Source organism: Gobius niger, assembly GCF_951799975.1.
Source record: "Gobius niger genome assembly, chromosome: 1".
Taxonomy (NCBI): domain Eukaryota; kingdom Metazoa; phylum Chordata; class Actinopteri; order Gobiiformes; family Gobiidae; genus Gobius; species Gobius niger.
Window position 1 is genome coordinate 29313465 of NC_136852.1, and position 13874 is coordinate 29327338.

Here is a 13874-nt window from a genome sequence, read left to right on the forward strand (position 1 = left end):
ATGTATAAGATTAATTCCATGGCTTTTATTGTGAAGGCGTCCCCCGGAAGCTCTGTTCTCGCCGGTGTCAGTGACCGATGCCACTGTTGCCACGTCGAGTTGAGGAGCAGCAGGTTTGTGACTTCACTGCACTTTTCTCCGTTTTCCGAACGTTTTTTACCGCGTTTCAATGAACTCTGACGCACGGGACGCGCGCCGCGTTCTGGGGAAAAGGCCCGATTTGCGCTCGGTGTTACTTACGTGAGCGTCAGCAGATTTTGACAGGACGTGTCCCAAAGTTTATTTGAGTCGCGGACACTTCCTAACAACAGCGGAACTTGTTTTTGCAGTCTTTAAACCTCATTTGATCGCGCTTAAATGTAGATAAAGTAACAGGCATGTCGTTTGTTGGACTAGCTCGGGTTTACACAGGTCTGTGTTACTATGACAGTCCGTCAGTGTCACTACTGAACAGCTGTGTGGCACATTAACTCAATCGTACAGATAAAGTCAGTAATAACTTTCTTTCAATCAGTGCCAATGTGCTTTTCAGTTGCCAGTTCATTTCTACGGTGTGGGATAGACAACAATATTTAGCAAATTATGACATATGTTACGACATGCGCATTGCAATACTTTAATATTTGAAACATGTACACATTTTCAATGTAGATATACAACTGTGTGGTAGGGTGATTTAAACTTTGGCATCACGGGTAGAATTTACTTGGCCTGTCATGTTAACAACATCTAAAGTTTGATACTTTGAAGCAGGAAACTATCACGATAAACTATATTATTGAAGACCATATGTCACAGAAACTAACTCAAAAGCTTAAAAATGACAGTTAAGCTTTGTTTGAAATGTATTTAATCTTAAAAAATCCCACTATGAACATGAAATACAATGAGACACAACTTACTTTGGGTAAGAAATTAATTATTACATAAGAAAAAGGGGGGAAATGCAAATGTACAGACGATAAACACGCCTAAAAATGTATTGTGTATCTGTCATTTATTGAACAATAAGGTCATATTGTAATTCTTGTGACAGCCCTAGTTTCAACAACTCATCAATGATCAAATCTGGTCTTCCCAATAATAGTATCTCAGGTTTACAACTTTTGCGAAAATCAGCAGCTCGTGTCCTGACGGAGACCAGGAAGCGAGACCTCATTACACCGGTTTTAGAATCGCTGCATCGGCTCCTCGCGTGTTTCAGGATCGAATTTAAAGTTCTGTTAATGGATTTTAAATGTCTTAATGGTCTGGGCCCATCTTATCTTTTGGAATTGCTTTTTTTTTTACCTTATGAACCTTCATAAGGTAGGAAGGGTTTATGAACCCCCCCCTGCCAGCTCCTCTGGCAGGGGTCTCCTAGTTATTCCTTAAGTCAAGAAAAAGACTCAAGGTGACGCGTCTTTCCAGTATTACGGCCCTCGCCTCCGGAACAGCCTGAGGAGCTGAGGGCCAATCAGGGACGTTTATTTTTTTTAACAGCAGGCTCTAGACCCACCTTTATTAGTTTAGCTTTTAGCTGATATCTATTTACTTATTTGTTCAGTTATTTTTTATGATTATAATTAGCTTAAATTGGTGTTTGCTTCATATTTGTTTTTATTGATCTTACTTTAATGTTACTATTGTTTTTATTACTTGAGCTGTGATTGGTTGTGGCTGAGTGGACGCACTGCCAGTGTGTGTGTGTGTGCATGTATGTATGTGTGTGTGTGTGTGAGGGGAGTGGGGTGAATATGAGTGTTATTGTCTGCTTCTATTTGTACGGGTGAGTGGTTGGGTGGGTGGGAGGGTATTGTTTTTAATCTGTAAAGCACTTTGCACTACTACTTGCATTACAAGCAACTTTGATTGACTGATTAATCACAGGCAGATTACAACATCAAATTGAGTAATTCCTCCAGTGGATGGAATTACACATGAAATCCAGACATGACTTCGCAAGAGGGCCAAGACATCTTAAATCCTTCAATTCCTCACATGCTCTTACAAGATTTACTGTGTTACCTTTTTGTTGTTGCAACAGGTTCCTTGCAGACACCGCTAAGCCACCGCCAACTGCGCCACCATGAGGCAGCTCAAGGGAAAACCCAAGAAAGAATCGTCGAAGGACAAGAAGGAGCGCAAACAGGCCATGCAGGAAGCTCGGCAGCAGGTGGCCACGGTGGTGCTGCCCACTGTAGCCGTGGTCGTTCTGCTCATCGTAGTGTTTGTCTACGTCGCCACAAGACCCGAAGCTGTGGAGTAAAAACACTATTGAACACATGAGAACTGTTGAAATGTCTCATAACCGTCCACCTTGTTTCTCCATCTTTGGATTTAAACCAACGGTCTTAATCATCCTCGCTTCCTCCAACGAACTGCCATGAAGAGTCTACCAAATTGCCTTAAAAAAAAAGGAAAAAGAAAAGAAAAATGCCAGCTCCTATTTTGAGAACTGTTTTTTTTTTTTGGTTGAACATCAGATGATATTCTTGCCAAAGATGACAGTTGCCAAGGTTGAACTCAAGTGGAGGTCTGGTCACTGAGATTTTATATTTGTTTTGCTTATGATAATTGAGGAAAAAATATTTTGCTATCAACCTTCATTAATTCCCCCAACAGAACCACCTCTGACTGACCATACTGACCACTGCAGGAACAGCCCACAACAGTTGCACTTTCGACACAGTTAGTCACGCAACTGCAATTTTTTTCTTTCATCCAACAACAATCCCACATCAACATTGAGGACAATTGTTCACTTGCTACTGAATATGTCCTACCCATTAACAGAGGCTGCGATCTGGAAAGACTTTTTTTTTTTTGGTTTTCTAAAGAGGATGCAATGAATTTTCAGTATGCCATGGGATGACCATGTTACCGTTTAGGAAAAGCCTTGTGATTTATACAAAATTGGTCAAATGTGCTTTTTTATGACTCCCATACAAAAAAATCTGTTGTTTACAGTGATAAAGTTAGACTTTGTGTTAAGCCACAATCAAAAATAACTTCTTCTTAGACAATCTTTGGATGCTTGTACAATCCAAGAAGCAAGATCATAAAGTACTTGCAGTCATTCTTTTAGCATGCTGGCTTCTATAATGCCAATTGATCTTTTTGACACTAAGTTTGCCCTTTTGTGACACTTCAATATTTGCTTTCAATTATTATTTGTATTTTCAAACCACATTTGGCACTCTACAATAATACCATTACTGATTAAGATGGCAAGTGTTCAGGTATCAAACTCCGCAGTTACCCAATACTGCCACCAAAGGGCGCTGTTCACCCATGCACATTCTTACAAGGAAAAACAACCATTTTTACGACCCCGGGACCGAATCTCCTGTTAGGAAATGTATGCTTACAATTTTTCTTACAAAATGAACGTATAGTTATAAAAAAAAAAATGCACTGTAGTTTGCACTGGCTCAGTCACTTCTGCACCAAAAAAGAGTGAACATGTACATTAATGAGCTCAAGCTTTCAAGTAAAGAATCCATTGTATTCAAATTCCTTTCTTTCTACAGTCTATGCAAAGTGTATTTGTCTTTACCCCCACACAATACCACTACACTGTTTGAATGCCCATGTTTACTGTAATGCAAAAAAAGATATTTGAACACTAGTAGGTGCTGTTCCCAAAGTATTTTTTTCTGAATGATGTTCGGATGCCATTGTGCTCCACTCCAGTATGAAGTCCAAAGGGTGTTGTATGTTCTTGCATTAAGTTATTGACAGCCATAGAAATGTATTGAAGCTGTGCCGATGTGAAAACGTGCCTTAATATTAAAGTCTCAAGTCTCTGTTATTCCTTGTCAAATAAAGACATTTTACTGTATCTGCCGACTCTACCTTTGCCTATGAATAAACGGGCTGTATGTGTTGTACAATTTGTACGTACAGTCAAGTCCTGACAGTCAAGCTTGAAAGTATATGAGTACATTGACCTCTTACCCCCCGCCTTAAAGGAACAGGCCACCGTTTTTCCATACTGTGATATGTTCTTACCTGAGCTTAGACGAGTTGATGCGTACCTGTCTGGGCTTCGTACGTGCCCGTGGAAGAGCGCGGTCGCTTCCAACTTCACCCCCGTTTGGAGCGATACGAATATGCTGGGAGAGGCCAAATGCTAACATCTTTGGTTGTTTGGCGTGACTGAGCGCACACACAAAGACCAGGCGGGCACGCATTAACTCGTCTAAGGCCTCATTGGAAAGATGAAACCTACAAAACTGATAGTAACATTTTCTCACATTGTGTTTTTTCTGCGCTTTTTTGACGTGTTTTCGCTGTAGTTTTGTTGTTGTTTATTGCGTATTTGACACGTTTATGTTGTTTTTTTTATTGTTGCTTTTCAGGGACGTTTTTGTCACACTTATTTTGCTTTTTTTGTTGCTTTTCATCACTTTTCAGTCATATTTTTGTAGCTTTTTTTGTCACTTTATGGTCACTTTGTTCTTGCATTTTCATCCTAATTTTTGTCGCTATTTTGACGCTTTTTCCAAGATTTGCGTAAACTGGAGGTGGGGGTTGAGAAATAAAAAAAAAAGGGGGGGACGTCATTTTCTTTTCTTTCTTCTTTTCTTTTTTGTAATTATCCTCACCTGTCACGTGCACTCAGGCAGCGACAGGCGCACTCTGTACTCTGCGTCTCCTTTCTGCCTCGTTCCTTCTGAACCATCCCTGTAAAACAGTTGTTCTACCCCCGTCCATGGGGGTAGAACTAAGAACAAATGAACAACAAACATTGGAGGGCAGCAGCAACACAGCGCATCTCTCTCCTCGAAGAAGAAGCGTCGCGGATCCGGCAGCGCCACCGCCGCCACCACCACCACACGCCTCCCCATCAGTGTGCATGCGCGCGTGTGTATGTGTGTGTGTATGTGAACAAGACTTCCGGTGGTGTGTCATGGCGGTGGCATGGTGAATCTTGCAGAAAGGGAAAAATACTCGCCCCTCTCGTCCTCCCCCGTCGTCCGTGGCCACTCTTGGATGCAGAAGTGAGCTGCCCGAAGGAGCCGCGGCCCCCTCGCTCGCCCCAGGACTCGGCAGCGTCGCGTCATGGCGGCTCACAAGCCCGTGGAGTGGGTACAGGCCGTGATCTCCAGATTTGATGAGCAGGTATGGAGAGCCTAATATGATTCAGTGATGGGTGTAGCAACCGCTGGGTGCTCGTTAAAACCCAGGCGTTTCGTTCCGGGGGGGCGGGGCATTCCGCCCTACGTCACTTTAAATGTTCAATTATCATGCTGGAAAAACGCAGCCAAAAGATAACAGCGAATCTAATTCACAAAAAATAAAGTTCTCGGTTACTGTTGTGTTAGTGCCTTAGTGTACAGTGAAAACGTGGACTTTTATAATGTGACTGCCACGATTTTTAGAGCACATCACATGAAACACTTGCAATTTCGATTTGTTTTCTTACCATAAGTTCAACCATGACTCCCTTCCCACTCCCGACTCAAACCGCAGTCGATTCCAAACCCCCAACCCCGAACACCCCGTCAGTTAAACTCTTTATTATGTGCATTAATCCCCCCCTAACTGGGCCTAGATTTGACAAGAATCGCGGATGTTCGAGCTCAGCCATACCCACTCGGGACAGAATGCCTTGTGCTTTAGCGAGTCCCGGCTGTGTGTAGCAAGCTTTGCTCCAGACGTCGGGCCCCGAGCACCGTGGAGCTAATGCTACCTCCGGACCCACCTTCCCATCCACGTTCAACACACCCCACACGCCTGTAATGTCACTTTGTCCGTCCATTCTCGGCTCTACGTGACCGGCTGGGCTCGGCGGAGGTCGTGTTCACGGCGCGAGCAATTAGCAGGATTAGCCAACATCTGTAATTTTAGCATTGGGCTTTGTGCAGCTCACAGACATGTCAAGCCAAAACAACAAATGTTAGTCGCCTTTCCACAGCTTTCCCGGAGGTGCCCGGGCGTGCACAAGAGGGCGGCTTGCACGCAAAGTTGTGTATCATGTCAGCCAGGAAGGGGGGCTAGCTGGCAGGCCTTTCCCCATTGATGTAAACAAATAAGATGTGACTTGTGCACGCCGCGGTCATGAGAGGAGATGGGGCCGGTTTGGGTCCTAAAGGCTGGTTGTCAAAACGTCTAAAGATTCAGGCGTTGTTGCTTTAAGGCTCGCATTCATTTGTTTGGAGAAGTTGCCACAGTGAAGCACACATATAAATAAATGGATGACAATGTTGTGTGTTCACATATGGTGTGTTTGGTGGCATTTTCTAACGAGGCTATTTGAGGTGTTTTTTTGTTTGTTTTTGTTTTAATCCTTGTTGTAGATGCATTGTTTGGTTTGTTGGGTTAAAGTGAGTGCAAAGTGAGAGTGAAATTTGAATGCAAGCAATCAGATTCCTCCCCGCTTTTCAGCAGAAAACCCTTTGTCTTAGTTTGCAAAATGAGGAATACAGGAACACAATATTCCAAAGTAAACAATCCCGCTTCTCCCCCTCCCTCCTGATTGGACCCGTCAGGCCGGTTCACAGGAAAAGCTCGTCTCATTGGTCCAAGTGGTATCCCGGGGATTCTCATCAGTTGCTAAAATCAGCAAAGGAAAGGACTTTAGAAAAAAAGTGTTCTTATTTAATATTACTTATGTTGCCTCAAATTTCAGACCCAGGCGGTCAATTATGACGATCTATAAAATTTGTAAAACATTTAAACTTACAGACTATCACTTTAACCGTTTGGATCGAATCCATATGTGTTTTAAATGCTGCTTTATTTGGGTTTATATTTTGGTTTTACCATCGACACGTCTCTTCTTCTTGTTGTCCTCCCGTGGTCCTGATGTCATGACTTCGTCCTGTCATGTAGGTCTGCCCAATTACTCACAAGGAAACTGAAATTACAGTTTTGAACGGCAAACTGCAATTATTTTGGCAAGCAACAGAACAAACAAAACCTGATGCCCCCATTAGGTCTTCTGTTTAAAACCTGCCACTACCTCTACAAACATGTTCTGAAATGCATGTCATTCTCGTAATTGTAATTATAGATTCTCCCAAAGTTGTGCAGCAGCGGAAGAAAACTCTACCTCGAAATCCCCCAAATGTAAAGTTTGACGAAACTGTAACCAAGTATATTGTATAGTTTATACAATCATTATTCTCTGCAATGAACAGCGTTACCAAAGTAACTGCAGCGGCTGCACTTGTACCGGTAATTTGTTGTGATGAGTTACACAGTCCTAGTCCTTGGTTAGCGTCCCGTCATGCATTGAGGTGATCGCGGATGTGAAGTTTGGTTATCTACTTATCCAGTTGTTGAAAGATGGAGCATTTACAACGCCCAAAAAATGGCCACATTTGAACCTGCACTACTGGCGACTTTACAGATTCCAGTTGGATTTGAGCGGCTGAGTTGACATTTAAAAGTCATTATGAACTCTTTAACTCTGCTGTGTGGTGTTATAGGAGGATTTGGGCCTGGTTTAGTGGCTCTGAGCCGATTACTACTGTTACAAGAAAGCAGCATTAGAAACTGGAGCTACTTCCTGATTATTGTTTCACTAAATCCATCAGGCTAGCACAGCATGAGAGGAAAAAGCCTATTAAATAATTGAAACGTGCAATAACAATACGTTTAATATTTTGCTCAAACTCAGAAATTGACATGGGTCCAAAACACGGCAAAATCAGGACTAAATTGAGAAAAAAAAAATCTAAAGGTTTAACGAAAAAGTTGTTAGGAAGCTTGGTTGTGTCATTTTTAGAGTTAAGTTATTCAAAAACCCTTTACTTTAGATTTCCGGTTTTAATAGCATGCTGCCTACAAACAGATGTCATAAAATATTGATTGCAATATCGCAGTATTCCTGGTGTCGCGCAGCCCTTGTAGTAAGTGGAGCCTGGCCGGGTTTAGACAAAGCCCCCAGTGACAGCCCGGCCCGGACATAGACGCGTTGTTGTGGGACATTGTGGCGTTCTGTTCATGTGACGGGAGCTTTTCTCTCACGCAAGTTTTCCATAAGAACAATTCTGCTCACTTCCTCTCCTCGAATCTGGCGCTGTCTCTGAGAGAAAAAAACCAAAAGCCACGAAAACTGACCCAAACTGGGAGACAACAGTCAGGCGCTGGTAATATAAGATATTGAATATAAAGTGGGAAGCCATGCCCAGCAAAGTTTAATTAGTCTCTCATTGTCAGACTAAGTAACATTTGGTTGTAAAGCTCTTAAAAAGTCTGCTTGTACTTTCTTTTCCAATTTATTCTTATATTACAGAAATTCCATAGTGCAATCTCATCGTCCCCTATTCATCGCAGTGCGTATGTGACGAAATTCTGAGCTAACGTTTGTCTGTCTTGCAGCTTCCCATCAAAGTGGGACACCAGAACACTCACACTAAAGTCAGCACCGAGCACAACAAGGAGTGTCTGATCAACATCTCCAAGTACAAGTTCTCCCTGGTCATCAGCGGCCTCACCAACATCCTCAAGAATGTCAACAACATGGTGAGAAAACCTCATCAGTCAATAGTCTGCTCTGATTCAAACGGACATAATCATTCGGTAGTGATTTGGATTGTAGATTTAGTGACATTAGCTCTTTTTTTTTTTTTAGTAGCTGCAGTAATGGCATCAGTAGTTGAAGTTTGTGTGCTTTTGTGTTTGGTTTCAGCGGATCTTTGGAGAAGCGTCAGAGAAGAACCTCTACCTCTCTCAGCTCATCATCCTGGACACGCTGGAGAAGTGTCTGGCCGGGGTCAGTACAAGAATAAATCAGATCAATAGGGCTGCACACTGTGTTGCAAAAATATCTATTGTCGCGATATTGGCATGTGTGATTTCTCTGTCGATGTGCGATTGTTTTATTGTTTTTTTTTTGTTGCTCATAAGCAAGCGGGCGGCTATATTTATGAAGTCTGAAATTTCCGAAGCGGTCAAGAGACGGCTAACTTAGAAAAGGACAGACTCTTAGACACCATTTCTGAAAGGACTGTAAAACCAGAGCTGTGAGTGAATTGGCCTGAAAGTGCCTCAGATATCACCTTTTGTAGACACTTTTTAGTTAAGAAATGTTATTACAGGCTCTCGCACTTGTTTAAAATGTTAGATAATTGAAATGTTATTATGTTCACAAAGCTCTGCAGTATTTATCAACCAAACCAGGAAAGCGAGAGATTTGTGAAGGTTAAGCGCTTTCATGGAGATATTCTTGGCGCTTTTGTTATTTCCAAAACTGCACTTGTCATATACACTTCGTTAAATGTGAATAAACGACAATTGTTATATTTATAGTGTGTGTCCGGAGATAAAAGCATCAGTATTTTTGACTGAAGTTCTAAATAATTAGGTGAAATGACCTAATCAACAAATTACAACATTTTTTTAACATTATGTTGAGGAAAGGATTTGACTTTATTTAGTGGATAATATAAACACGGCATTTCTCAAGGTGAATGAAAAATATCACAGCACACCCATATCGATATTGTTATACACTTATAGTTTTTTTTTGTTCAATTATGTGCAGCCCAAAAAAAACTTAAGAACAGTTTAACATAACCCTTTTAAAAGCAGGAAGTCTGGTGTTTATGTTCACTTGGCAACTTCTTTATTGTCTTAAAGAGGAGACTAAAGCTGTCTGATTCTTCACTGGAGTGGGTGGGGAAAGGACGTCACGTGTCTGTGTTCGAGCATTGAGTTGTTATTTAGGGCTGGGCAATTCATTGAAATGTAATCGAAATCGCAATCTCTACTTTGGTCGACCTCAATTATCGTTGTGGGTCTTTAGAATTTGGAATTTAGAATGGGTGCTGCTGCCGGATGCTCTCTCATCGAATGCAATTTCTCCATCTGTGAGATCAATAAAGTACCATCTTATCTTATCTTATCTTATCTTAGAATCGTGCTGTTCACAGACATTTCCTTGACAGAAACAGATTAGATGATACTGAAGGAAAGCGTGAATAAGTTGATGAATCAGCTCAGCCGTTATTAAGAAAAAGTCAAATCGATCAATTTGAGAGTAGAAATTGTGATTATTATATTTGCCTTATTGCCGATGAACAACATCATAATTTTTTTGTGTTGTTTGTTGTTGCTTTTCCTGCACGTTTTATGTGGCTCTTCAGTCGTTTTTTTTTGTTGCTTTTTGTCGTGTTTTCGCCACATGTTTGTCGCTATTTTGTCACTTTTTTGTTCTCGTTTTCGTCGCTTTTAGATTTAGGTAAAGCCAAACTGGAGACAATGTGCTCGGTTCAGGTGGGAGTTAAGAGGCTTAGTAGCACGAGCAGCCGGGGCCGTAACGCCAGTTTTTCATGGAAACGCAAAAGTGGACCTCAATGCCAGATTACGACGGACTTTCCTAAATAATTAAGTATTAAGTTAAGCGCTGTGGTATTGACAAATGGGCACTCTCCAGAGATTAATGGGACATCTGTGTTGTGTTGTAGCGTTTAAGCTTTGTTGATGCAATTTTTCCCTAAATCTGGACTTTATCCACTCGTTTGGAATCCAATTTTCAATTACATGTTGGATGTATGTTTTATGTCTCTAAACCTTCATGTGAAATGAGAAGCGGCAGGATTTCATTTTCCAAACCAGAACTGTCCAACCAAGGGGGAAGAAGTAAATATATTTGCTAAATCTTCTCTAAAAGCAGCTATGTACAGGCAGAATGGATAGTCTTAACCTGACATTATGCTCTTTCACATTCCAGGATCTAAAAAGTGAAAACTAGCACGCCGAAATGTCAATGAATAAGAAATATGCCCAGGGCTACGAACTGAGATCTATCACCAGTGGAGGGTCATTATTTTATTGTTCCGATCTTCGCCTGAGTTGCTGTTGCTGCTAAAGTACTTAGGTCCGCCCATCCTCACAGTGGCTCAGTTTGAACAGGCCTGGATTACATTTGCAGAGATTTCCTCACCGTTTACAGGAAGGAGGCTATCTGAGCTCCTTCATTCACAGGGATCTCTTATGTCTGCACAAGGCTCTAGTAGACCTGATTCTCTTTATGGGCAACATGTAGGAGGGGACATATGGTGGTGCTTAAACCTTTTTAATGGTAGTTTAATCAATCATTAAACAACATGTTTTTTGGAACTAGTCTTTTATGTACTTAGGCAACGTCCGGGCTATTATCTGATTTACCAAGACCTAAGCTAGGCCTAACCCAACTAATCTGAGGAATGAGTAATCATAAGTAACATTAGGTCAGATGGTGCTTCCAGTGTGCATGATGAGTGATATGCTCTCAGTGCTCCAGTTTAAGTCAAGTGGAAGTTCCCTGCAAAAGTTGGTCAGGTCTAAGATTTCCCGCCTGTTATTTCACTGAGACCTTGTGAAGGACATGATTGATTTAATGTGCTCTTCTTTTACCTTACTGTCATCATCGGCGCTAGAGAAAAGGTTGTTTAGCCAATGTTCAGTCCCTGTACTATCAGGCTGGTTGAACTTGGCGAGGATAAGTTACTCTTGCCCGTTGTTCACTGTTTAATGTTGAAAACTTCATTACCAGATGAAAGCAACACTCGTAATATTGTGTGTTAAAAAGATAAGATATAACTTTATTAATCCCGATTCTCAAAGGAAATTCTTTTGCCACGAGGAGCAACATAAAAATGAATCCTGAAATATAAATCAAATGCTTAGAAATCCCTATTTCTAATTATGCAATGAGTGCAGAATTACAAGTGGAAGTACAAAAAGTAAATAAACAAGCCTATTTCATGCATTCTGCAGAAGCATGTGTCCACTAAATGTGTAGAAACACGATGTCTCTACTTTATCAAATCAGGATTCAGAACTCGCGAGCTGCTGCTTGTGACGATTCCACTTTTTTTCCCTCCTCACTCATTGCTCCAAAGCAGGATATGTGCACAACAAGATATCATGGAGATCGTCTCCTGTTGAAAGTCGTCTGGATTCTAAACCAGGCTGACCCTGATGTTTACTTGCGAACCCTCTTATTCAGCTTTGTAGTATAGAGCCCAGGTCTTTGTCTTAGTTTTGATCTTTAATCTTGGTTTCGTTCAGTCCAGTTAGTTTACTTAGACTTAGACCAGCTGGTAGTTCCAGAGGCATGCACTGTTGTGTGGTGATATATACATCGGTGGTGTTTGAAGAGACCAGAGTCGCTGAAGAAAACCCTTGTCCAGTCAATGTTTGTAACCGACTACATCTCTTATATACCTTGTGCCATAATGTTTATCTGTATCTCTGCTTGTCCACAGCAATCGAAGGACTGCCTGCGCCTGGACGAGACCATGCTGGTGAAGCAGTTGTTGCCGGAGATCTGTCACTTCATCTACACGTTCAGAGAGGGTCAGCAGCACGCGGCCGAGCTCCGCGTCTCTGCCTCCGCTGTGCTCTTCTCTCTCAGCTGCAACAACTTCAACGCCGTCTTCAGCCGCATCTCTACCAGGTAACGGCACGGTAAAAGGGCTTCCACATTCAGCTACTAACCAATACTATACCTAAAACATACAAGAAAACTCCACATAGATTTAAAAAGAAATATCCATTGATATTTCCTTTGACAGTTTTGGTTAATTACCGTCCATTGTGTGCGTTTTAGACTACAGGAGCTGACTGTGTGTTCAGAGGACAATGTCGACGTCCATGACATTGAACTGATGCAGTACATTAACGTGGACTGCTCCAAACTCAAGAGGCTGCTGCAAGGTCCGGTCGCAATACGACCCACATGACAAGGCTAAATATATGGCGGTTTCACTTATGTGTTTTTCCTTTCCAGAAACCGTCCTGAAATTCCGAGCCTTGAAAAAACCCGCCCAACTCGCAGTCATCAACAGTTTGGAAAAGGTGAGCACTTATTATTTGATTACAAGTGTTGGTGATGTCTTTGTATTAAACTGAAGTAGTGGTGAATAATATTGAAACATATCAGCATCCTGTCCAGAGGCATTTAAGGTGCTACATCTAACGTATTCTTCCTAGTTTAGTGCAGACTAGTGTTCACATTACGGGGCGCTATAGCTCCACTTTGCTCCCTCAAAGTTGTGAAACATACTTTCTAAAAACATCAACTTGCTGCCCCTCGCTCCTTCTCCTAGCACCTGCACCTTTACCTTTGAGGGCCAAGTGATGGGGCAACTATAAGGTCCCTAAGCAGTTAGAAACAGGAGCTTCAGCCACATTTGGACAATCAGACAAGATACTGTGACACTGCTTACATAATTGTAATCGTTTGCTAATGGAAACCATTCAAATAGCAATTTAGTTTTTGGTCTGATTAATCTGGCTGCTCCAAACCAAACTATACGTCCCTGTTTGCAGGCATTTTGGAACTGGGTGGAGAACTATCCGGATGAGTTCACCATGCTCTACCAGAGGCCACAGGCGGACATGGCAGGTACGAACCACTTTCACGCTACAACTCCATAAACGCACGCATTAACAAGGTTTTAGGTTACGTTCGTAAACTGACATTTGTTCTGTCCTGTCTTGTGTAGAAGCTGCAGAGAAGTTGTTCGATCTGGTCGACAGCTTTGCCGAAAGCGCCAAAAGGAAAGCGGCAGTTTGGCCTCTGCAGATCATCCTCCTGGTCCTCTGCCCCGAAATCACACACACCATCTCCAAAGACACGGTGGAGGACAGCAAGGCCAACAAGGTCCGACTCCAGTCCCGGTCTGGTCCCAGCTCAGACCTAACTGACTTACCGTTGATTGATAAAATATGTCTAGATGTCTTGTCTCTCTGATGCCACCTTGTTCGCGTTGTTGCAGAAATTATTTTTGGAGAACCTTCGAAAAGCTTTGGGCGGCGGGAACAAGCAGCTGACGGAGAGTGCGGCCGTGGCCTGTGTCAAACTGTGCAAAGCCTCCACCTACATCAACTGGGAGGACCACTCCACCATCTTCCTCCTCGTGCAGTCCATCGTCATTGACCTCAAGGTATGT

The 13874-nt window shown here is 42.2% G+C and overlaps 2 protein-coding genes across 5 annotated transcripts in view; both read left to right on the forward strand.

Moving 5' to 3' along the window:
• Positions 1-68: 68 nt before the first annotated feature.
• smco4 (single-pass membrane protein with coiled-coil domains 4) lies at positions 69-3781 on the forward strand. Its single transcript, XM_079560251.1, has 2 exons — positions 69-113; positions 2027-3781. The coding sequence occupies exon 2, from the start codon at positions 2069-2071 to the stop codon at positions 2246-2248; it is 180 nt and encodes a 59-aa protein (XP_079416377.1). The 5' UTR covers positions 69-113; positions 2027-2068; the 3' UTR covers positions 2249-3781.
• Positions 3782-4828: 1047 nt separating this feature from the next.
• nf1a (neurofibromin 1a) overlaps positions 4829-13874 on the forward strand; it is a 67035-nt gene continuing 57989 nt past the window's right edge. For 2 of the 4 annotated variants that reach the window (XM_079558955.1, XM_079558958.1), the window contains exons 1-9: positions 4830-5106; positions 8314-8457; positions 8624-8707; positions 12186-12376; positions 12530-12636; positions 12710-12777; positions 13252-13327; positions 13428-13585; positions 13701-13868. In XM_079558955.1, coding sequence (XP_079415081.1) covers positions 5047-5106; positions 8314-8457; positions 8624-8707; positions 12186-12376; positions 12530-12636; positions 12710-12777; positions 13252-13327; positions 13428-13585; positions 13701-13868 — 1056 coding nt within the window. In that variant the 5' untranslated portion in view covers positions 4830-5046. Of the gene's footprint in view, positions 5107-8313; positions 8458-8623; positions 8708-12185; positions 12377-12529; positions 12637-12709; positions 12778-13251; positions 13328-13427; positions 13586-13700; positions 13869-13874 lie in introns of all 4 variants that reach the window. The other 2 variants (XM_079558956.1, XM_079558957.1) reach the window with 2 other exon arrangements.

Bases quoted from the DNA above. Each gene is read 5' to 3' on its own strand.
- smco4 (XM_079560251.1), top strand. From the start codon at position 2,069: ATGAGGCAGCTCAAGGGAAAACCCAAGAAAGAATCGTCGAAGGACAAG.